Raw genomic sequence first — 25,496 nt, 5'->3', positions numbered from 1 at the left:
CTTGTTTCAAATGAAAAAGAAGGCAATGGCAACTAAACCAGTTATGTGAAATGGCCACTAGGGGGAGTCAGGTGACTATAAAAACGCATTAGCTATAGCACGGCTTTGTTCTCTACAGCAAAGATAATAAAACAGGTGATGATTTAATGTTTAGCACCTAAAACAGTTTCTCTGTACTTTATGACTAAACAATGAGAAGTGATTCCAGATTCTGCAGTAAACATGTCTTCTCTGCTCCACTTCACACGCCTCTATCTTATTAATGGGGTGAAGTGAAGACAATAAAATGTGATGCTGATTCATGAGAAGAGGGTGAAAAGACACAGGGTGTTACCTGTGTTGCAGGCCATCTGTTGCTGAGTAGGATGGGGCTGGTGGGAGAGGCTCTGATGCTGCTGTCCATGTTGAGAGGGGTGCTGGCTGTGCTGCGTATGTTGGGATTGGTGCTGGGCGTGGGAAGGGTGCTGCGATGGGTGCTGCCCATGCTGGGCGTGTGCAGCGTGTTGAGGGTGCTGAGGGTGTTGCGGGTGCTGAGAGTGCTGGCTGTGCTGGCCGTGTTGGTTGTGGGGGCCACTATGTTGAGACAGGTGCTGCGCGTGTGGTGAGCCGTGGCCAGGGTGGGCCTGGGCAGGATGGGATAGGGGCACTTGACCACTGTTGGCAGAGTGGTTGTTGGGGTGGTTGTTGGGTTGGTTGTTTGACAGATTGTTCTGAGTGCCGATGGTGCCACTAGGGGAGTGCTGATAGGAGCAAGAGGTGTGGGTCTGCTGGGACGAATCTGATGGTATGCCCATCAAACCTGTGAAACAAATACAATACCAAAACAAACCAGTTAGAGTGCAGAAACAGCCAAATATATATTTGTGTTGCACTTGAAAATGTAGCAATTTCTTAAGAAAAACAAACAAACAAACAAAAAAAAAACAGGGTTGTGTCTCACAAAATACCCTTATGAATAAATGTACCGATCTTTTTATAGAAACCGTTGCCAAACGCAACAGGGAGAAGTCATTAAATACACTTATTAGCACTGATAACCATTTATAGCTGCAGTAGTTCCAGTGTTTGCCCATTTATACTTTTATACCACAATATTTTAAATTACTCAGCCGTTTATACTCCATTCACATTTCTAAAGCTTCATTTAATGGTTCATCAAACCATTGCTTTCTGACTTACAGAAAATCATTATGTGATCAGGGTCATTTTTCTGATGTATACAAGCTTTTAACATCTTTACTAAATGATGATCTTTCACTCTAAACTTCAGATCACTTTGTATCAAGAAAGGCTGAAAATTCGTCTTTTTGAGGTCTCTATTTCTCTCATAAATCATATCATGACCAGAAGTGGCTTGATAAAAAAAACTAGATGTAGTTCAGATCTCCACTTTCAGCAGCTACAATAAAACACTGTGTTCACACTGATGCCGCACTATTACCTACAAAATAATAAAGCCATATAAAATAACTTAAACAGTAAACAAGCAACTTTATTTTGCTGCCTATTATTATCCAATACAGTATTTATAGTTTGCTACTTTTCCATTTCTTTTCTACAGTTTCCAAGTTGTTTAAGGTCGTCTACTAAACAAAACAAAAATAAAACTTACATTTCTGTCAAATAATCCATTTAACAGAAACTCCAACATTTACTTGCTTCAGCATCTTCGTTGGGAACTTTTATTATTTTAAAGTCAATATATTTGAGTTCTGAACCACGTTTTATTTTAGAAAACAATGTGATGGCATCTTAGTGGCTCAATAAAGCACTGAAATCATTGACTAATTATAAAAATGTATTTTTGTTGCTGCCTCAGCTGCTGAAAGAAAAACAATTCCAATACACAATAAGCTAAATAATGAACATTTTCCAAAACAATCAGAATGTCTGACAGTTTATAAGGTGATCTGTTTTAGTATCTTACAGTTATGGGATGGGGGGGCTCTCTTAAAGTGGTTCTACTCTTGAGATACACCAGCTGCCATTTTGTTGGATCAGGGAATGACTCAGCTTAAGTGACGATTTCAAGGTTCACAAACTTGAGCAGCCGTCTTCTCCTTTCTCCAGCTACACAATCCTGGTCTATCTTTGACAAAGTCGTCATGCCGCCACTCGGTTCTTTAACTGAGACTGAAACGTGAACATCTGCACGCCAAACTGCAATCATCTGAGTGCTGGGGAGTGGTCTTAAGAGACCCTGTCCTTCACAGCTTTGGCACAGTAAACCTATTTCACTGGAGTGCTTTTAGAGCTGACTCCAGCACTGCACCTCCACAATCGGCACCTAACACTCACTGCAGGGGTGACAAAGGTGCATCTCTTATCGGCACAGAAAGCCTATTGTCCAACTAGGGAAATACAGAAAGCAATTAACGCAGCACCAGAATAATAATGCGAGCTCATTACCTATTATCAAAGCCAGTGAATTAGCTCACTGTCTACAGCAGCAGAGTGTGAAATCCTCCAGCTCGATTATTTACGCTTTTTAATTGGAGCTTGTCTGACTAAGAGATTTCACTTTAATGCGCATAAAAAAGGTAACAACTTTCAACTAATGAAACATAGATGATAGAATAAAGGAGAAGAACTCTTTGAAATATTACCATGAAACGTATTTGATTTGTGAAAGTGGGGTATACACAGAAAGCTCCGACTACTTTGCACATAATTCGCTTGTCAAGTGCTCCATCTTTATCAGCCAATCAGATTACAAGCAAAACTGCTTTTTGTTCTGCAGGGAATCATCCTTTTGGAAATCTGTGCTCCATCTAATATTATGCATTAGAAGATAGAACTTCCCATCATTATGATAAATGAAACAAGTCCAACAGAGCTCTTTGGATGCCAATAAGCTCTTCCACTTTACTAATGAAACAGGACTTGCACGAAAATAAAAAATAAAATATATAAATTCAAACATGACCAGACAAACATATCTTTCATGTAATGGGCAAAATACAAATGAGAAAATTAAACATCAAGTTAATGCAGACATGTCTCTTTACATCCTTTCATAAGATATGTGAGACTTGAACTCTAAGACACTGCTTTTGAAAATAACATGAGGTTTTTCGACATTTCTCTGGCAAAACATCATGAAAATACTCAGTATGTATTTGCATTATGGCCAAGTCAGCCCTCCTGAATATTTGCTCATTTTTAGGAAACCTCATTAGTGCCTAAAGACTCTCAATAGCCCCAGCTGTTAAAAGCAACCCCACATTAGGAAAATCGTTCTGAGGATCATCCTGTTCCTTGATAAGTGAAGCTTAGGCGCTCTATTAGATTTCCATTCAGAGCTCTCAGGAGGCTACTCACCTTGGTGGCTGAAGGACTGCTCAAAAACGGACTTGTAAAGGCTGCGGAAGGAGGCACTGAGATCTTCAAATTCTGAGAAAAGGAGCTGCTTGTCCCTGTCTGGCATATTGTACTGGGACTGGGGAGGCTGCTGCAAGCTCATAGACTGGGACACGGGTTCTGAGTGACTGGTCACCTGTGGAGATAAATAGATAAAGATTTACACACAAGAGCAATATTGCTTGCAAAATTAAGATCTGTTTAATGTAAAAGATTTAGATGCACCACAGACTACAGGGACTACTGACGCTAAGAGGAGTACACTATGATGCCAAAAGAGAGTGGATATCTTTAAAGAAAATACCTGCCATGGTCATCTGGTCAAGGAGACAAAACCAGAAAAGAGAAAACCTCTAGAATATTTTGCGAAAAGCAATCAAACAAGTCAAATTTGAGAATGGTTTGTTTCTTCTGTGGTGTGACTGTAGCAATGTTTATTTCTGACTGAAGACATGTCAGTCATAACATATGAAGCAATTACACAAAGCATAACAATCCAGGTCAGTGTTTACCACCTTGGCTCACACAACATTAAGAGAGCAACTGGAATGGACACAAAGCCAATACTCAGGTGGTGAAGCAAAATGTATTTAAAACAAAATCAATAGCAATACCTTCTACAAAAGAGCAGCCATTTTATCCATGTATTTGTGTGGGCAGTCAATGCTATGCACTGCCTCTGGGTGCAAGACAGCAAGCAGTGTTCCCTCCAGCAAAGAAACTGTCTACGAGATTCACCACAGCAAGGGCAACGATATGAACCCATGTTTCACAGAGTGGGACCTATGTGGGCTAGCTTCACAAGAGAGGTCTTGTCCAGTTTTTGATCCCAATATCTTCCTCTTCTAATATGTGGACAGGCAAGAAGTTCACAGCTCACAGACTGGCTTGGCTAAGAGTGAGGAGGTGATAATAAAGCCTGAGTGTTTACTGCACGCTGCTGCTTTGGCTGAGAGAGCGAGAACGCGAGCACATCCATCAGGATGAGCCGATCGATGCCCAGCGCCTGGAGCAGGGAGCACTCTGCAAGAAGACCACACCAAAGAGGGGGCATCTCTGGTGGGAGGACATCAGAGGAAGTGCTTCTCTTTGTCTAGCTTCCAGGAGTGAGCACATTTTTCTTTGTTTCTCTTAACCCCCTTCCTGATGTTGCACTGCACATGATGTTCACCTTGCACCTCGGTCTGTTGCCGTCTACAGCTGGCTCCTCTGAAGAGAGCCTCCTGGGGCTTTCCGATCAGATGAAGTATGGGATACGATACACTTTCTAAGACTGGCAGTGTTTCATTTTAGTTACTGTGGATCTCTCAGACTGAGAAATAAACCCTTTCTCCAAATGATAAAATGTATCAAATAGAATAAAAACAAAAAAAAGAATAAATGTCCTAAAACAAACAAGAGCTAGTTGTGAGCTGCGACATCTACAGGAACCAAAACCCCAAAGATTTACACTACTTCATCCTAACACCAGGTATTTGACTACAAGGATGCTGATTGGCACGTCTGTTGTGTCGTCTTAGTATTAGTGAACATGCTCATTAACAGCTCAAAATAAAGTAGAAAACCTCCAAAGCTTAGTTTGGCCAAACTACAAAACAACTCAGGACAAATTTCTATTCTGCACATTTGGTTTTAGGTAGTGACCCATTATGTTCCTGCAGATTGTTGTTGTTAAATTGTTGTGGCAGACCTGAACATCTGGTGCATTATAATCAGTGTAGGGGATTGTTTTTGTTGTTTTTTTTTTTAAGTCAGAAAATGTGAACAATGAAGTGCAGGAGAACAGAGAGAGCTGCCTTTTGGTGTCTCATTATGATGCTGCAGGTTTAGGTGTTCTCTTATGTTTGAGTCAACTAGATCATGTCCAATTATGTGCCTTAAGGTCCTTTTGGATTTGGTTTCTTTGCTTGGAAGTTAATCTATGTATGCTGGATTTGGGTAGGTGTACACATTCAATCAAGTCCAGGATTTTTGGGTCCATAAGAAACATGAAAAATATCCTCATCATTGTAGAGTTATGTCCAATTAAAGATTTTTCCCTCTTCTTACCGGTGTATAGCTGTGAACACTGCCCACACTGTTGAGATTGACGGAGGCAAGACTCTGATCAGACAGGCTGTTGTTAAGGCTGCTTCTTGGACTATCACTCCCATCCTGGTCTGTGTTATACAACGCCACCTGAAACACATACATGTGCATAAGATTTCACATTAGAAAAACACACAACGTACTGTCATCAGTGTCATCCTCACTCTTGTAAAAGGTAGAGTGTCATCACTCCTTGGAGAAAAGTAAGGTTGGTGTTCAGTTAAACAGGATAATTTCAAGGAAATGTAAAACCAGTGGGTGTGTAGCATACAATGACATGTCATAACAGCAGAATAGTTTTTTTCCCCCCCGAATTTCTGAGTGTGTGTGGGAGACAGGGTGCTGTTCAACACCCTCCGCAGTCACATAGGGGGCTCTATCTGAATGTGTAAAAGGGTCTGGAGACAGCTGAGACATTCCCATCATTAAAGGTCATAGCACTGTCGATGTCAGCCACATCTGCTCACCGAGCGCAAATCCGTTTGGGACAGCTAACAAAGGATTTCAGTGCAGCGGAGACACTGACCTTTCAATGTAGGAGCGTAACTAGCCGAAGCACTTCAGGATGACAATCTTAATTATCGTCTAACAAGTTTTTGTCCCCCACCCTCCCTAAATAAAGTGCTCCGTCAGACAATTAAGACAATGGTAAGAACAATCCAGATTATAAATATAATGACACCCACAGAGAATAGCTCATGTGCTGAGTTTTGTTTTGTGAGGAAGAAATGGCAAAACTGATGTTGCAGTGGAAGAGTGCCTGGTATAAGACTGGTGCATGTTTTCTGTTTGTGTGTGTGTGTGTGTGTCCATCCATGACTGAGTGCAGCATGGTGGCGTCTGCTCATCACTGTGAGTGGAACAGAGTGGGCTCTGTGCTGAACACAATGAGACAGCACTTGCACTTCAGCCTTCAGGCTGGTCTGACCCAGCCAGCACCCTCCTCACAGCAGCAGCATTGGACTGAAGCCCCTTGTCTTTCTGTTGAGCCACAGTGTGCAACCACAGAGGCCACAAAGGAGGTGAGGAAACTCAGGCAGCCCTGACCACCTTCTCTGCACTGACTGATCTTTGGCCAACTGACAAGCATGCTGGTTTGAATCCAGGATGCAGAGTGAGAGCCCAATCATACAATCATATTAATCATGTGGAGCTTGTACACTCACTGTAACAATGTTTTGTTTTTGTTTTTTTATCTAGATATACATTTTTTAAATGAGAATGGAAATGCTGAATCCAGGCAACAATGTTCATGGAAGAGGGGAGAAGTAGAGGGAGAGCAGGACAGGGGGTAGCAAGAGAAGCTCATTAGGCAACTCTAGCTTTCCTCCACTCAGTGTGGGCTTGGCTCCAGTGTTCATTAGCGTGAAGGGGAACTCAATGAGCAGCTAAAACTGAAAGCTTAAGCACGTCTACGAAAATCAGCTCTACAATGCTAATCAAAAACAGCGTGCCACAGAAATATAAATGTTACGTGTAATGAAGTCATAAAACAGGCTTTTATGCCTTAAGTCTCTCACCACAATCTATTTTTACTCTACTCAACCATAAAGTGTGATGATTTCAAAACCTTACAGCTCTGTGGTTTATCCAGGCCCCCCGAGTGAAGACACCCACTCTAGAACGTACCGTCGCAGTCTAAAATCCAGTCGCATCTCACCCACATGCATGGGGGCATGCACTAACATATGACAAAAACACTTTTCTACAATTACAAGTGCACACAGGTAGCATAGCACACATAAGTACACACAGACAAAGGCAAACATGCTCATACAAGCAGGAGCAGCTCTACAATAAATACTGTGTTTGGTGAGTAGGCAAGCGAGTCAGAGTTCTATTCTTAGCATTGAATTAAGTAAAAAGCCAGAGGTGTCTTTTACATGAGCAAGCCTAATCTAGAGCATGAGACATGGATTATGAAATCAAAGCAAGATTGGCCCAGGTGTCTCCAACAATGCCAACCAATGTTCAGCACAATCCCTGCATGCAGGATTGAACACAGAGAGAGAGATGAAGAAAAAGAGACAGAAAAACCTATGAGAATGAGAGGAAAAAAAAGAGACTGTTCTTCAGTAAGACCAATTCCAACAATCCCTTCTTCTCTTCTATTATCACAATTCAATGCCAAAATTTCATCACATTCACCCCTGTGTTTAGGGCTGCCTCTAAACATAACTTTCAGTGTGGGGAAAGAAAAGTAAAAGAGCAGAAGAAAAAGCAAGGGGGAGTTCAGTCTTGTGAGGAATGTCCGACAGACAAGAGAAAGCGAACAGAAGATCTTGCTGGTTCAGTAGTACTTGCCAGTCTCTCCCATTGGTCTATAATGAAAGGCGGGAATGATGGAAAGAGACTGGAATAGAAAGACAGAGAAAAACAGAGCGAGGGAATTCCTGTGGCTTGGCACGCTGCACCGAAAGAGGCGTGGTCTGTCGTGTGTTTACAGTGTACGGCAATGAGAAACAAGCTCTCTCCAAGGAGTTAGGGCCTTGGATCTGTTGCTTTTTTTGTTTTGTCTTTTGTTTACTTTACCTTCAAAACAGCTTTTGACACAATCAAATGAAAACAAGGAGAGAAACTGTCATCATCACACAGTAGATGTGTTGTGTTTTGGTTATTTGACTGGGGGGGTTTTGATGGTAGAGTCAGTATTTAACTGTCAGCACCAAACATCAGGGCCTTATTATACAACTGCTGCTAGTGGAGACTAATGCCATGGAAAGAGTTTGTTTGCAGCATTCTGAGAGGAAAAGGGTCATATTCTTCTATGAACCCTTCTGCTTTAGTAACATGAAAAACTGTCATTTGTGTTTTCACAGAAATAACCACCAGTTGGCAGTAGCTAACATTTGTCAAAACAAGCTTAAACATCCTGTAACGTACTCTACTATACATGTGCATACAAGTTTTAACACAAGCAGACATATGTGCAGACTTCTGCTCCATACTCAGAAAATAAGAGCCCCCAACACACACACTCAAACACCAACTCATATTTCCTACAAACACCCCTGTTCACATTAAACCTTTTTTTTTTTTTTTTTTTTTTTTTTGTAACGCTTGCAGCAAATGAATAAGCGACTCTTGTAGGCTTTTTAAAAGTACTCCTGAGAGCTGCCCCCACTGGGCCCAGAGGATGAGAGCTTAAGGTTAAAAAGCCTATTTAAATTTCAGAGTGAGCCGCACACTCACAGCTAACAGCTAGCAGTCCCTGTAGCTTTGCTCTATGATGTACAAGTGCTTCCAAGCTTTTATAGATATATAAAAAGAAAACAGGGGGGAAAAAAAGCATTGAGAGCAGACAGTGCCAGCAGCAGGGGTGGCCACCTGTAGTGTGGTCACAGAATGGGAAACAGGACTCTTGGCATCAGCTTGTCCTTAAGGTGCCAATACAGAAACCCCATGAAGCATGAGGAGTATTTTGTTGCAAGTGTGCATAAGAATGTGAAAGGTCTATCGGGTTGCAAACAGTAAGTGTGAGCATCATGTTTCTGCACACAAGATAAGAGTTTCTGCCTGCTGTTGTAGAGGGAAAAGGTACAACAGGGCAGATAGATTGTGTATTTTGGTGTGGGTTGCAGAGAAGAGAAGCTTTAGGCACATGAGCATATGTTTGTGTGTGTGCCTGCTTCTCCCCTCTACAAGAGTGTGCCTCTCTCTGTGGGGAATAGTGCTGTAGGTGGTTGGAGAAGTGGGTGGGGTCAGGGTGCAGCCATGTAGCCAGGTGTGTGTTGGAGCTGGAGGCTGGATGGCAGGCTGTAGTACCTTGTTAGTCACAGTGTTGATTGCCAGCGTTGGAGAGGCACTTCCAGAGATCATACAGTCCATCCCCAAAGACTCTGAATCCAGGCTGTACGGCGTGGAAGCCTGCAGAGGTTGGGGGCAGGGTGTGGAGGCAGAAAAAAAAAACAACTTAAAAAAAATTAATAAAAATTCAGCATAATCCAATTATTAAATACACAAACTCACAACTGCAGGCTGAATGGAACAACATAACAACACTGATAACAAATGTTATGCTCACACCGGATACATCAACCAGAACTATTTTCATATGATGGAGCAGCACCTTTATTTAGGTCACGTTTGAACTGTTCTTTATGAAAAGCTGGAGACAGACCCCCCTTATTCCCATCCTCACCTCCCTCAATAACAGACATACAGTATACGCATAAATGCCCTCGTCTTGCAGTATAGGCACACTGTTGTGGGAGATAACTCCGCCATGCCTGTCTCCCAAAACTGCTTACTGTAAGAGGATTGGCTGCTAACAATACTATTTTTAATTCATGATAAACATAAATGAGATTTAAAGGGACTCTCAATTTTAATGTTTGACTCTTACTGGAATGCCTTGTGGGCAGACAGTGTCTAAGAGGGGGAGGGGTTTAGTACAAAGCATGTGTACAACAGAAAACATACTCTACTTTATGTGTTCTCTAGTGCCACACTCACATGAACAGATCTCAGGATAAATTTACTGAAAACTACTGAAAGAGCTGCATGTGAACAACAATGTACCTCTCAATTTGTTATGTATGTAAATTCTCACACCAGAAACAATGCAGTCAGTCGAATAAATGTGATGGTATTTCATTCCTGTAGGGCGACTACATGAACAGCATCTTCAAGTGTTTTACTGTCTCTGTGCTAGTGTAGTGGTAGAGATAAAAATGTGTGCATGATTTCCTTTGTTAATTTAAGAGAAGAGAATCGCTCTTCATCATAACCTCTGGTCAGCTACATTGTAGGGAAAGGACACAAAAGCCCTGTACTGAGATGCCCATGAGCCAGGTCAACCTGAGCAGCCCTTTAAAAACCTGCATAGTTGTATGAAACAGTGGACCAAACTCATGTATAATGAAAGACAAAGGCTCCCACTGTGCACTGCTCTGCATTAATTGATGTTTGTTAAGAAAGAAAAAAAGTGAGTGAAAAATGTATGTACAGAAATGGCTGCCTGGTAGTCTTTTTGAGAGACTACCATGAAAACACATAAACTTTGGGTTTTAAACATCCGCTGAAACCGTATGTGCGTTTGCCTGCATGTGGTAGAGAAACGGTAAACTGGAAAAAGGGAGAAAAAGAGGGGTACAAGAAGAAGACTGAGGTAGAGTATAATGTATAAAGTATAATGAGCAAAGCAAAGATGAAATCGGAATTTAAAGAATTACAAGAAATGGGCACAAAAACCTGTTTTAAGAGGGGGCTAGGCCACATTTCTCTCATCAGACTCACCCGCTCTCCAGACCGCGGCCTCTTCTTTGGCCGGGTAGGCAAGGCATCCTCCTTTGGATTGGTGTCAATGGCCCAATAAGAGCCCTGCAGACAAAAATCATGAAAAGAATAAACACTACTTTTTTGCCTCTGCAATATACCTGCCAAAACAACACATTTAATACTCAGAGGCCTCATCTACTCCACTAAAGTCTGTCCCATCAGCCCAAATCTTTATTGGATAAGATAGCTGAGTGTTAAGAGTTTGTGCTGTGTGTGGGTGGGCTTTGTTAGCAGAAAGGTTTGATTTTTCCTCCTCTGCTGTTCCTCAATGAGAGGCTAGTGAAGGAAGCTGCTGGTGGTGGAATGATAAGCCTCTTCTAAAGCTGTACTTCCTCAGCCTCAGGTACTGGAATGAGAATGCTGTTGCCAAGGATGAGGGATCCACTATCTGAGCCCAAGAATCAAGGCAGCACTTGCCCTGCCATGTCCTAAGGTCTGATCAAGGCTAACAGACAGAACGCTTGGGGCTGACTCTGAGACAGCAGAAAGTAATTTCACAACCAAGTTGCATTATTTATCTTTGCATTCAGTCCAATTTAATTTCTTTTTCAATGGTGTTTCCTTCTCAAAGTCAACAGGATTGCTGCTTCCAGTTGTTTCAAATATGGTTTATACCCCTTATGCCCAGCAGGTTCTGAAATCCTTTTTTAATATTTCACATGAACCCTGATAAAATATAGGTTGTCAAGAGAAGGGGAGATCAGCTTCTTTAAAATAACTTCCCATAGCAGAGAGAATAATTAGTCATTTCCACGAGAAACACTGAACAGAACAGCTTTTTAAAAAGAACATACAGTATATACGGAAACTACAGCAATTACAATCGCCTGGTTTTGTTAAATATAACCAGTCTGTTATTTTCACTGCACACAAACACTACTGCTACAACTGCTGACCTATATTTGGGAAGGGGTTAAAATAATAACTTTTAGAATGTGAGAGGCTTTGAGGTCAATTAACATTTTCCTAAGAGAGAAGAATAATTCTCATTACCACCAACAAAGGCTGAAGAAACAGACTCACATACTGATATAGACTACAGTTAAGTAAAGTAGGAGCCTCATTATATACTTTGACATGAGGTTTCACTAAATAATGTATGTAAAGGTGGAGGACTTCGTCTCTGCATATTTTCAAATTCTCTGTTAAATTGCAGGAGTTAAATGCAGAGGCAGGAATTCAGATGTTTTAAAATTAAGTGTCATACAGACAAAGCCAGGCTGGCTTTAATTGAAGGGGAAAACACTATGTTAACCCTCGTGGGATGGAAGTTTCTGCATTTGCCTATGCTCACCCCCAGAAGGTTGTCAGGAAAAAAGAAAAATACATAAAGAGTCATTAAATTATTCACAAATACTGCAATACTCTGTGGCAACGCCTAGCCAAGTGTATCCTTGGTGTCTGGAGCAAAAACAGAGCAAAGCCACAATATTCTCTGTAGTCATAAAACAAAGGCCGCTGTAAGGCTTTTTTTTTCCTTTTTTTTTAATAAAAAATAAATAAATAAAAAACAAAAACAATTCTTCACAGCAGATGTAGACTACCTGTTCTTTTCCCGTCAATGACGCAGCTCATTTTCATACATTACCATAAATTATGTCATCTGTTTTCTCTTTTGTATGTAAATTTTGGAAATACAAACAAAAACGTACAGTGGTTATCCTTGCAACTCCAGGCCGCAATATGAGAGCAATTAAAATGAAGATTATCAACGGTAGCCTTCACACGCTAAATTTCTTACCTCCAGGTTAGACAGGGTGTGCTATACACAATACTGTCATCTCTTACACCATCTCAGAGTGAGAGAGACAGACAGAGAGCGACATGACTCTCCTATCTCATCCAACCAGCAGTTCTCATATTCCTGCCACATTACAATATTGATGCAACATATCAAGACCGGCTAGCAGCTCTTTGAAGTTGTCTTCGGGGGGGAAGGGAGTGAGGAAAATTCCAAATTAAACATTAAGGATGTGAGCATGTAGCCATGCATTTGGAATAGGATCCATACAGCAATAGATTATTTTGTATTTAGAGGAGCAGCTCCCAGGAGTGTCAATATCAGAGGATTACAGCAAAACATGAAATTAGCATTCAGTCCCCATCCTCTACACAGCCTGCCATTGCTCTTCATGCATGTGTTGGTGTGTGCGTGCACACATGTAATTATTTGTGTGGTTCCCCAAGCATATGTACTGTGTACTCTGTCAGGATGGTATCTGGGTTAGGCTACATATGACTGGACCTATGCATGCTATCAAAATAAATGGAAATCTATAAGCTCCTTCCTCATGATCAACACAATCCATCAGGAGAAGCTACCTACCAGGTTTATGTCGCTAGAGATCGTGAAATAAAATCAGGCTGAAGTAGAAAATGTAGGTGGCCCTACTGAGATTCAAATGTCATATTAACATGGCCTATTCATCCGTTTATTGAGGAGAAAAATAGCAGGCAGAGAGCTGAGCTGGGACTACATGATATCTGATTTTGAGATTTTTTTTTTCAAATACTTCTGGGATAACAAATTCTGGAAACAACTAGGACTACTATGCTATGCACCCAACTTTGCCAGTGTTTGACCACATCTACTGTTTGTACTGGTCCAAAAATTCTTGTTGCATGTAAAATGCAGTTCTGTAGGGGTGGGACGTTTATAATAGATTATGGGCATTCTGTCCGTTTCTAGACTGTCAGAGTCCTGGCAGCCAGTCAAAGGTAAGATTTTTCTACTAGGGATAGCATGACACACATCTCCAAATCTGCTTTAACTGTGAATTCTGCCAATTATACACATTCCATTTGTATTTTTCTCACCTACATGCAGTCTTAACTGTTTATAATCAAGATGTTTTGCAGGCTTACCTTTCCAGGGTCATCTTTGGAGCGAGGCACTTTGAGAAAACATTTGTTCAATGACAGGTTGTGCCGTATTGAGTTCTGTGGGAGGGGCAAAAAAAGATAAAGGTGGTAAGATAAGTGAACACATCATAAATCAGATTACACAACTTTTGGAAATGTATTATTTAGGTTCAGTCATCTGTCATTCATGTTTGTTTCAGTGATATTAGAGCTGAAAGGAGTTCAGTCAGTGTATAAAGCCATCAGAAAAACATATCTTTCACCAATGTTTAACAAACTTCATTTGAGCAGCACAACATATCAAATTCCATGGGTGCCAAAAATAGGTGCCAGAAGGAATCCCACACTGGGATGGTTGCTGATAGCAGGGCCTGATATTAATTAAAGCTTCAGCAGCCTCCTGTGGGGGCAGGAAATAAATTATGTAGATCATTCTGAAAGTTAACTCATTACAGTGATACAAGCTACTCCACAGTGGTGAAGAGGGAGGTTCATCCAGCTGCCTGATAGGGGAGGAGAGTCAGGCTAAAGTAGCCACTACAACTGGAGAGCAATGCTCCTGGCCTGGGTTAACCAGCAACAGCAAGGGCCTCAGAACCAGCTGGAGCCAGTCCAGCTGAGGGCTTAGAAGAGCCAATGGATGCACATCTCTTCAATCCACTCCACTTTATGGCATAGTATTGACAGATGGTCATGCTAAAAAGTGGTAGGATTCTCTGATGAGTTTGACGGATGCAGGAGATAAGCACAGAGAGGCGTGCAAGAGAAAGAAACAGGAAGTGAAACCCACCCCAATGCAAAAGACGGGAGCCGCTCTTTCAACAATATAGGCAATTATACCACAGGAGGGATGATAATGACAGGCTTGTTGTAATGTGGTCAATCTCACTTGTTAAAATCACTCTGAAATGCCAGTGCAATCAAGTAAAGGTCTAACACAGCTCTTCCAAAGAAGATATACAGGGAAAAACTGGTGCCACAGTAAAAAGCATTCTGTTCTTCTACCATCGGGGCAAACTTTCCAAAAATGAAACTCAAATCAAAATATATCTTTTAAATATCAAACAGTTATCTGCTTGGCCTTTAGTGCAGGAACTAGCTGATCCTTCCTTTCTAAAAGCCACGGTCAAACGCTACTCGGGTGCAATCACCGAGCTCCTCCACCTCAAGTCAATTGGCAGGTCCATCATTCCAAGGACCCCTTGGCCACTCATCTTATAATCAGTCACCTCAGTCAAGGCTCTACACTTTCGTGACTGATGGATTAAATTTCCCACTGAAGTCAGGGCAGCCCTTATTCTGCCACAGGCTGAAAAATTGAGCTTTTAAGATTACACACTTACTGTCCCATTTTAGCACTCACTTATAGTTTTTTTTTTTTTAAGTATAACACTAAATAGCCACCATTGTTAACCTGCATAGATTTAATGTAATTAAAGATGCTGAAAAACAAAAACACAAACTTGTGTAAGAACTTGGATGAAGTAGCACCCAAATACCTGCAGAAACGGGGGAAAAACTAAAGAGAAAATACCCAAAAATAAAACTGTGTACATCATAAATTTGTCTCTCCACTGATTTATCTAAATATAGCAAACAAAAAAGAAGCTGTTATGCTTTCTGATAGTTTATTAACAAAAAGAGTTAATTCAAAATTATACAAAAAAGAAAAATATTCAAGAGCAAACAATCTACATTTAACTGACCCATTTAACATTTCTATTATCAGAGTTGTTACCTTAATATTTCTTTATTTTCAAGAAAGAGATAAGCTCAACATTATCAACCATTCAAGCTGCTGACACACCAGAATTATTTATGATCATGTCTTGGACCACAATAGCATTAGGTCAAACTGTTATTAGATCTCTCCACAGATAGTGCTCAGATTTGCACTGTGATCAGAACCATAACTTGGCCACATGTGCATGACTTCTTCCCCCCAAGTTAGATTTTGTGCGCTGCCATGATGCAGAAAACCCTTGTTTGCAGAAACAGATCCCAAACATAATGAAGAACTGACATATGCAGATGCTGAAAGAGAGTAACAGTAATCCGATGGCCCATGGGCAGAACAATTTACTGATTAACTCCATTGTTGCATATTTGATGATACAGCCTACTCTCAGCCAAATAGCTTCTCATCCAAAGTCAGGCTTCTTAGCAAAAGCGGCATCATAAATGCGTTTTCCTTTATGCAGCATTGTGTCCCTTGGCTTGTTATATTTCGGCATTAGTTTGGATGAATAAAACAATGTGCATGCACAGCGTGCCCATGCATAGTAGATGGTGACAAACAGATAAGAGGTTCTCAATTTAGCCAGTCCGTGCTACTTTAAAGCCCCAACATATGTCAACAAGGAGAGTAAGAGGGTTCTGATACAAGCTTTACAATGCAACACACACTAAAGTACTTTAAAACATTTTTCTTTCACAGCCTCTATCTGTGTCTGAGTGTGTGTGCCACTTAATACCAGGCGGATAGAAGCAGCTGAACTTGCACAGAGAGGTGGCTCTATCCATTAAGGACCTTCTGCTAGACCTAAATCATTGATACGGTCAAGCAGCCATGGCATGCTGCTACATCAAAAGTTTACTTTTTAATGAACTCTGACTGCCTGCTTTCCTATGCTCCTCTCAGGCCCTGAACATTCAACATCCTGTATTGTGCAAGGTAAAATCTTCCCACTACTTAAGACATTTGTTGTGGAACTGGTGGGCCATGGGTCATTTGTAGATGATGGACTGAAGGGGATTTCAACAAAGGCATCATGATGGCAATGCCAGTAATCACCTTTGTTGGATTCTATTTCCTGAGTAGAAGAGAAAAACATTGCAACACAAAAACAGAATGATATATAATTATGGCAAGTCACAACTGGACACATAAACAAGACATCAGTGTTAACACAACAGCTCTGAGATTAAGATATAAGCTCTATGCTTTACCATCCGGGTCTGTATGAAGTCTTTGCTTTGAGACAGCATGCAATAAGTAGGTATAAGTAGATCTACAGTAGAGGGAAATGAAGTAGGTGGAAGAGGTCAGAGTGTGTTAGCAGTTGTACACAAAGTGAGTCAGACAGAGCTCACTGCAGGGGTTCTGCCCAAGTGCTGCCCAGCATCTACCTGCAACCCCCACAGAGCACTTCACGTCCAACCTCAGAACAAGCCTCTGTGTGTGTGTGTGTGTGTGTGTGTGTGTGTCCATGTATGTGGGATGCCTCCTACACACCTAAAAAAAAATGCGCGCACACACTAGAACGTGTCTGCTAACAAATGGCGGTGATTTAACACACCAGGACAGCAGTGGAGGCGTAAGCAACTCCGCCCTCGCTGCCTCCCCTGCTGAGAAGCGCTGCAACTCGGCAGAAGGGCCGCCAGGGGAAAGTAGGTCAGGCTGACCTCTGTGCTCGGCGTGTCAAACGTTCAGAGTGAGCTAAAGGGACAGGCCATGTCAGAGCCCTGCTCCTCACAGCTGGGGAGGAGGAGGCACCCTGTGCACATGGTCAGGGACCCAAGGGACTGAACTCTGCATGCTGCTCATAAAGACATGCTTATACACATATACCAGTTATGACATAGGGATGAACACTAGCAGCCAAGGGAGAGGAGGACTCGCAGTGTGGTCCAACTTGAATAAATCAATGCCACTGTATGTTGCAGGCTTTGCCAGTTTCACACCATCTATCTGCAACTCCATGCGTCTAGAAAAAGCTTACAAGGAAAAAAAAACAAACAAAAAAAAAAAAACAGGTTCATTGCAGCTCTAATCAACAAACAAGATAATATAGCTTCTGTTAGAAGTGGAAAACATAACAGTGGGCAAAAAAGCTTCTGTTGAATTGTGCATTTACTTGGAGCATTACTGAGAACAAGTGAAAGTTTAAGGTGCCTGAGAGGTGCTCGACAACTGTTTAGATTCAGCTATGATGGAGAGCAACATAAGCACTGCTGGATTAACTGACTGTGATCAAAGTGTTCTATCAAGCACTGCCCTGAGTGGGAAAACAGGCAGGGATAAAAGGCGACTGGTACCAGTGGTTAAACAGTTCAGTAAACTCCACGACAGGTGTTCTTAAAGATCAATAAATATAAAGATATTCCTTATACGAATTTACATTTTGAGAAACAGCAGGTGAATGGAGCACAAACACCATTTTCAAGCAGAAGGTAAGGCACGGTCACTTTAGCTGATGCTGTGTAACCACTGAAGAGTATCTTTCATATTCAAAGTTTAGCCCATTTTGAAAGAAAACAACATGTCTTTTTACACTAAAAACTAAAATAGAAGACCAAATGTACCACAAGGCTTTCAGAATGGATCAAAGAGTCACATTTAGATACTATTCACGGCTGATGTCACATCTAATATTTTGCATCTCAGTATCTTGTATGGAGTATTTGTAAAGGAGATGGGAGAATGGGAATATCAGACAAATCAAAGCAAACTGTTCTATGTACTGCTGGTTGGAAGAAAAGACATCTGACTTACCTGTTGACAACTCTGAATGATGGACAGATTAAAAAAAGAACAAACAAGAAAAAAAGAACAACTGAAACTACTTTACTTTACAAGGACAGAGAGACCAAACACAAACAAACATAAAAGCAATAAAGAAAAAAGGGGTAGCATGACAGTAAACTGCAATAAGAACTGAGTGTTGTGAACATGGCCACAATAAAGGAAACAGGAAGTGAATCAGCACGGATGCAGTAACACACATGCATGTGCACCCTTACAAACACACAGGTAGATTACTGTATTTGTATTTTTCTATTATATTTTTAGGCCTTTGTTGTTTCGGATGGACCTTGTGACATGCCCACCAACACAGAACAAAATCCTCAGCCTCAAGGATGTGCACCAAGGCCACGGAATGTAGCACCTTCGTTGTCTATTTGTAGTGGGTGTGGGAAGGCATGTGGGATGCCACGGCTTTTACTCAGCAAGGCATTGCTTTGGGGAAAAAAAAAACAAAAAAAAAAACCCCAGACACAAAGGCAGAGAAAGGTAAATCTGTTGAGGCACAATCATAAGACAATTTAAAAGAGCTCTGACACTGAAGACATGAGAACAAAAGTCTTGCAACTGATCACAAAACTACTATGGGATGTTGCTGAAGGATGCCAGTTTTTAACACTTCAGTCGTCGAGGGCCACAGTTCTTCAAATTTTAAATGTTTCCCTGCTCCAACACAAAGTAAATGGCTTTCCCTAACAGCTTGTTGTCAAGTGTTCCCCAAGCATTTTAACCTATTAATCTGATTCTGGTGCGATGCATCAATAAACATCCAAAATCTGAATGACAGCAGGCCTTGAGAACTGACTTTGGACAGCTCTGATTTAAACAACTGTCAGCTCCATTAGTTTAACCACAACCTTCACAAAAAACACATGAAATACTTACTTAATAAATATTAAATGACATATGTGTGGTAGTGTTGTGTTTTTGTGTGCCAGCTGTGCCGGGTGGTAGCCATTGGGCAGTTGGACTGCTCGAGCGTGAGTTGCGGGATGGGTCCCGCCGGGTTGATGTCCCTAGTCGGGGACGGTAGGGCAGTCCCCGAGGGTTGGCGTACCACCCTGTTCTCAGTGGAGAACTTTTTGAGGCACAGGCTGGGTTAGGAGCAGCACTGCCAATTGTGTTCGTGTGTTTATTTTGTTTTGTTGTGTTTTTGTATTGTGCCAAAATCCTTGTGAGGATTTTGACACTTTAGGAGGGGTGTGTTACGGCCCCTGCTGTTTGCAGACAGCTGAGGCCGTTTGTGTGTTGATTGGGGGCGGCAGAGCGCTGCCCTGAGTGGCCAGGGCTAGCGCCTTTGTCCCCGCCCCTGTGTGACTGGCACCCCTCTGGACCAGTCAGGCTGCAGCCCGAAGGACAGCTCAGGCTGAAGAGGCTGCAGCCGGGGCAGGTCTGGGGGGGGGAGATGCCAGAAAGGCTTCGGCCGCTCTCCCCCTCATGTTGTGCACCGGGTGTGTGTGTGTCGCGACCACCTCCTTTCCACAATAGGTGTTTAAGTGTTGAGTTAAGTTTACTTTGTGTTTGTGTTAGAGCTGGGCTAGGTTAGCGTTTTATTGTGTTGTGACGACGGTCACTTTAGTTATGGGCCTGTTGCTTTTGTTTGGGTTTTTAGTTTCACCACCGAGTGGCGGTTGTGTTTCGTTTGCACTCGGTGTGTGTTTGGTATAGGTTTTAGTTTGTTTCTTTCTGCAGGTCCGCTAACCCCAGCTCATCTTATTTTGTGTTACAGGATGTCCATCACTTCGCACGGGAATTGTAAATAAATGTGCTTTTATTTTGAAATAACAACTGTCCTCACCGTGTCTTTGTTACACCCTTCCCTACCCCTTAAGTTGGGTCGTAACACAAATTCTGGAGTTTCAGTGGTGCCCCACAAAAACTGTTTCCAAACTCTAGACAGAAAAATGTATCAAAGATATATTTAGTTCTATTTCTTAAATATTAATCCTAAAAACCTCTAAAACCAAGTAGATGATGGTGGATTTTGGGAGGCAGCAGGCACATCACCTCCCTGTGGCAATTGAGGGGGAGGACATTGACATTGGTCCAGACTTATAAATATCTGGGTGTGTACCTGGATTATTAGCTGGACTGATCGGTGCATGCAGATGCAGCACACAAAAAAGGACAGAGGAGACTCTTCTTTCTCTGGAAGCTTAAACCCTTTTAAGTCTGCAGTGAAATGCTGAGCCTCTTCTATCAGTCAGTTGTCGCTAGTGCTGTATGTTTTGCTGTTGTGTGCTGGGGGAACTGCATGACAGCCAGAGAGGGGAAACGGCTCCACAAACTAGTCAGGAAGTGTGTCAGTGATGGGGAGGGGGGGTGGACTCTGTTGGAGAACTTGTGGAAAAGCGCATTAGGAGCAAGATGCAGGCCATTCTCAGGAACAGAAGTCACCTCCTGCATGACACTGTGGTTGCCCAGAGAAGCAGCTGCAGTGACCAACTCCTCTCCATCCGCTGCAGATTGAGAGGCTTAGAAGGTCGTTTATCCCGGCATATATGACACTCCACAATAAATCACATTAATGCACATTTATTGCTATTGATAGTTTTTAACTTATTTTATTCAATGCTGTCATGGTGTAATGTTGTTGTCATGTTGTGGTTTTGTATGGTAGTGAGAATGCTTGATTAAGGCAAACATTGTATGCTGCTGGACACCTAAATTTCCCTAGTTGAGGATGAATAAAGTATGTCTTATCTTATTTAACACAACTTCAAAGCTTACTGAGTAGTGACCCCTCCTCTTCAAACACCATAATGTCAGACTTCAGAAGTATGTCAACACACACTGTCCAATACACCAAAAAATTCTCTTGCATCTGGTAAAACTAATAAGAAACCAAAAGCCCACACTCAAACCCCAAAGAAATCAACTATAACGATTTTCAACACTCATTTTTCTAACCATCTCCAAAGGAATTTGATCTGCCTCCCTTGGCATCTAATAGTAATATGTTGGCATGCTGCTCAGTCTCTGATCTTTACTCACTTGTATGTAGTTTTAATAAAACATTAAGGGCTTGCTTGTCTGCTGCAGAAAATGCATGCCAAGGTGAGATCTGTGATAAATATAATAACCTGTTACTCAGAACTAGGAGACCTCCATATCCATGGTGCAAAGTCAAAAGAAAACAGGCACACCAGAAAAGAAGAAAAAAAAAAAAACAAAAAAAAAATCATACTGACTGAATTTTGCCATCTGCACCCAGGTCATCTAATGTCACACTCTGAGGTATTATAGTAATTAAAACTCAACAGCCACTTTTGCAGAAGGACATGACACTATGGGGAAATTGTATTTTCTCTCAACCCCCTCAACAGTGAGCATTTGGCTAAATTAAACCCATTTTTCATTGGCAGACTCGTTTAACGAGGGAAATACATGCATGCAAGAAAGAAATTAGCTTCATAAGCAATTACATGTACGGATCCAAAAAAGAGAGGGTGAAAATAGTGACAGCAAAATACAAAAACCTTTCATAACATTTGCAGCAAAGATGAGTGGATCTTATTAGTAAGGCTTTTTAAAAATCTGTAGAGTGCAATTAATGAAAGTAAAATCAAAAAGGTTACAACCTCTTAAAATCCAGTAGCAGCTAAAAGGAAAGAAAGCTGAAAACACAGCACAGGTCTATGGTTTGCATCAGTTGCATCGCTTCCAGAGGCTTGCCTCCATACATTTGAAATGCAGCAAAGGGAAAGAGTACTGACTATGTTCTTCATCAGCGGAAGAGAACAGTCATTTATTCAAGCCAACACATTTCCACCTCAACAGAAGACTATCCCTGATAACAATAGCAGGCCTTATTGGACCAAACTGTCTACATATTAACCACCATCTGATACAAATTAACCAAGGATATTTGTAAACACAGTAAAAGTAGGACTAAAGCTTACCTGCTTATACTGATTTTGCAGAAATTTCCAATAATACCATAAAGACAAAGCAATCCAGCTTTATCTCCCAAGTAATTTGTCTAAGGGAACTCCAAGGATACCGCAACCTATCGAGCTCTAACAACAGACCGAGCCAACACAAAAACCTCCATAGCTCCCTTGTGGCATATCAGAAGTTAATGAATGCTGCACCAAGGATGTTCCCTTTCTGACAGAGGCAACGGGGTTAAAGACCAAAAGATCCACCACAAGTGCTCTGAACTCAATCTCACAAAGGCATTGTATCCGCATTCCCTTCTCTAACTGTGGATTTTTTTTTATTTTCCATTTAAGGCCAACCTTGGAAAGGACCTGTAGAAATTAAATGGAAGGGAAAAAAATCTCTACATTATTTTCTAGGTGCTCTTGAGGTTACGGTACACACTTGAATGTTTTAAATTCGTGCAGTCCCGTTTTAAATTTGGAGTCAGTCACTGTAGATTTGAAAAGCTGTGGGGGAAAAAATTCACTTAATGCAACCCTGAATGGCAGGTCATACTACAACAAAAGCCGTGAGCCACTCATATAAGGCCTATTTGATCACAGTCCCTCAGAGAGCTATCTGTCTTTGTCTCTCTTTTCTGCTAATATTTGTGCCTCTTCCACGCTGCCTCACTCAAACCCAAACCGCACACAGTAAAACTGCCTTGTGCAACCTTTGGTGTTGCTAGACTTGTTAAACTATTACACGGTGCAGCAAGTAGAAATGTACCATGATTTCATTAGGTAAATTATTTCAGAACATCCCTGAATTTAAACAGGGATATCACCAACAGCTAACCAGAAAGAATTCCAAGGTAACCGGGAGCACCGAGTGATAAACACAATCAAGAAGCAAAGCAGAAGAAAACAAATACTGATAGATTCTTGAACGGGCAAAAAGTTGTCATAAGCGTCTGTATGCTCAGTCACTCAAGACAAACTGGGAAGCTGGTATAGTTCAGACTGACAACATCAGCAAAGACAGCTGCTTTATTCTGCGCTGTAAAATGAGTCTAACTGCCTGAGCGACACTGGCTTTCACTTTTCTCATGTGCTTTACAGGATGCTTTTTCTCTCCCTTCCTCCTCCACTGCAGAGGCAGCATAAGGCCATGAAAGATTGGAAGCAAAGTGACGTCCTCTGGTTTATCCTCCCTGAAAGCCTTCGCATGCTCTCAGTTCCACATGAGGGATCTGATGAAAGCCGTTTGTCAGTACGCCACTTAATTATCAGCCAGAAGAGGAGCCTCTGATGCTATCCTCTCACGATGGCTCACAGCAGCATGCTGACTACAGTGAACACTAACAATGAAGAACTGACTGTAGCTACTAATGGTGACGGGGTAGTGCCAACTGTCCACTTAAGAGTTAGACAAATTAAATAACTTCACAGAAAGTCTTGTGTGCTTGCTAGTTAAATGCCTTTTTAAACTCTTAAGACTACCAAATGATGGTTTGGAAGACAAAATGCAAAACAGAATAAGGTCTACTAGAAGACATTTTGCCAATCAGAAGATAAAACAGATATTTTGACCTTTGATTATTCCTTGTTATCTACACAAAGATGCTTAATATGCAACCAACCATCAGTAAATAAATAAATAAAAGTAGTCACATGAACTTCTTAAACTGCTATTTCTACTTACTTTTTTAAGCTACAGACTTTTTGAGAGCCAAAAATAATTCTTTGTATTATTCAGTTATCCACAATATATTTAAATAAATAAACTAGAAACACATCAGAATAAATTAAACACAGTGGGAAATTACCCGTTCAATATGAGACGTCTTCTGCTTAATTTCTTTTGCCTATTTACATCCCAATTGCTAGGGTGTGTATCACTCACTGGCAAAAGTAGATGATCACTAGATAAAGTGTTCAGTTTTCCTGTGTGGTTTATTCTTGTCATGCAACTCTTACAGTTACTGCAATCATCATAAGGTTTTTGAGCACATTTGGCCTGGAGGCTAGAGCGTAAGCAGAAGGGGAAAAAAAGAAAGCCATTCACCATCGTGCACATTAATATGATCTGATTCTTAGTTTTACATTAGCAAAGTGCATTACTGTTCCCCTCAATGACAGACACTGGGCAATTACCCACTGTAAATCGCTGCTCTCACCAACAAACTGGGGAAAATTAAAGCTTTCACTTTTGTGACTCTGCCAAGGACTGCAACTCACATGAGTTCCAGCCCAACTCTTGGTAAATGTAGTGAAGACTTTGCCAAGTTTAGCTGAATTTGACAAACAGTAAAGCTGTGCACATGCAGCTTAAAATACTTCAAATGTTGAAAATGTGTACTGTATGTAACTTCAAAGATGCTACAAATTCTTAAACAAGGATGCTTCACACACATCTTCACATGATATCGGCATCATTATCAGCTTCAAGGGGGCACCAAAGACTGGTGTTATCAGCTTATATCATAAAATCTAAAATGTATTTACAATCTTTTTGCATATTTCTGTGTTGATTATGCTCAATACTGGCAAGGAATGTTTTTTTAGCAGAAGATTATGTCACAATTATGTTTCCATTTAACCAGATCTTAGTCATGTAATCTCATTATGGCATAATTTTAGCAGACCTTCAGCAGACTTTTGTATGAAACTTTGTAATAATTATGTGTCTTCTTGAGCTATGGCTAAAATTGGATTTTATGAGGTGAAAACCTTCACTTTTGTTTCTAAATTCTCAGCTGCTCATTCTTGTGCACAAATTAATGTTTGTCATATTTGAAGAAATTCCTTCAGGACATTTCTGACACATCAAATTCAAAAGAAATGTTTTTGTAACCAGAAAAAAAATCTCTCTGGAGTAGGCGTTCCTGGCACAAAGGCATACGAAAACCTAAGAAATGCCTCTTTTCTTTTTTCTTTCCCTTTCTAATGTGTTAGATTTGATTTCCTTCTGAAAGGGAATCACAGATCCACCCAACAGTCCATTAGCCAAGTTAATGCAGAGCTGCCAGACTTGCTGACCCATTAATAATACATTGCAGTGGTCAAAAGAGGCCAGACACCTCTGTGCACCCTTTCATTCCTCTACATGGCCACATTAATGGACTAATTCAGATGCAATTAACTGGCGAAGAGAGGCTGTGGCCTTGTGGCTGGTGGAGCACAGGCTGAAGGGCTTAGAGCCAGGGCTTGGATTATATCACTGTGAACACACACACATTCACAAAACAATTTACATACCATTAGAACCTACACAATTTGTACTAAAATAGAAGCAGCATTTACTATTGCATGCTAAAATAAAATTTTAAACCATAACAGAGTTTAGACCAGTGTTAATTAAAAAAAAATCAAGTCACATCAACGCAAAGAAATTACTCAACGAAAGCCTTTATGACAAATTCACATGACCTGAAAAATATAAAATACTATTAAAAATGTAATTGGTTTCTTTGTAGGTTTACCCATTACAACAACTTTCCTTCTATAATGTGGCA

General features: G+C 41.1%; 1 protein-coding gene across 2 annotated transcripts in view; it reads right to left on the bottom strand.

The window, feature by feature from the left end:
- The window catches only part of foxj3 (forkhead box J3), an 84,264-nt gene that overhangs the window by 7,287 nt on the left and 51,481 nt on the right, over positions 1–25,496 (bottom strand). For both annotated transcript variants that reach the window (XM_041979839.1, XM_041979840.1), the window contains exons 3-8: positions 13,594–13,668; positions 10,687–10,770; positions 9,214–9,315; positions 5,410–5,538; positions 3,322–3,496; positions 335–799 (exon numbers count right to left, since the gene is read on the bottom strand). In XM_041979839.1, coding sequence (XP_041835773.1) covers positions 335–799; positions 3,322–3,496; positions 5,410–5,538; positions 9,214–9,315; positions 10,687–10,770; positions 13,594–13,668 — 1,030 coding nt within the window. The remainder of the gene's footprint in view (positions 1–334; positions 800–3,321; positions 3,497–5,409; positions 5,539–9,213; positions 9,316–10,686; positions 10,771–13,593; positions 13,669–25,496) is intronic.

This window comes from Melanotaenia boesemani, chromosome 3 (genome assembly GCF_017639745.1).
Source record: "Melanotaenia boesemani isolate fMelBoe1 chromosome 3, fMelBoe1.pri, whole genome shotgun sequence".
NCBI lineage: Eukaryota > Metazoa > Chordata > Actinopteri > Atheriniformes > Melanotaeniidae > Melanotaenia > Melanotaenia boesemani.
Note: the sequence above shows the minus strand (reverse complement) of the source record. Positions and strands in the feature narration are given on the sequence as shown.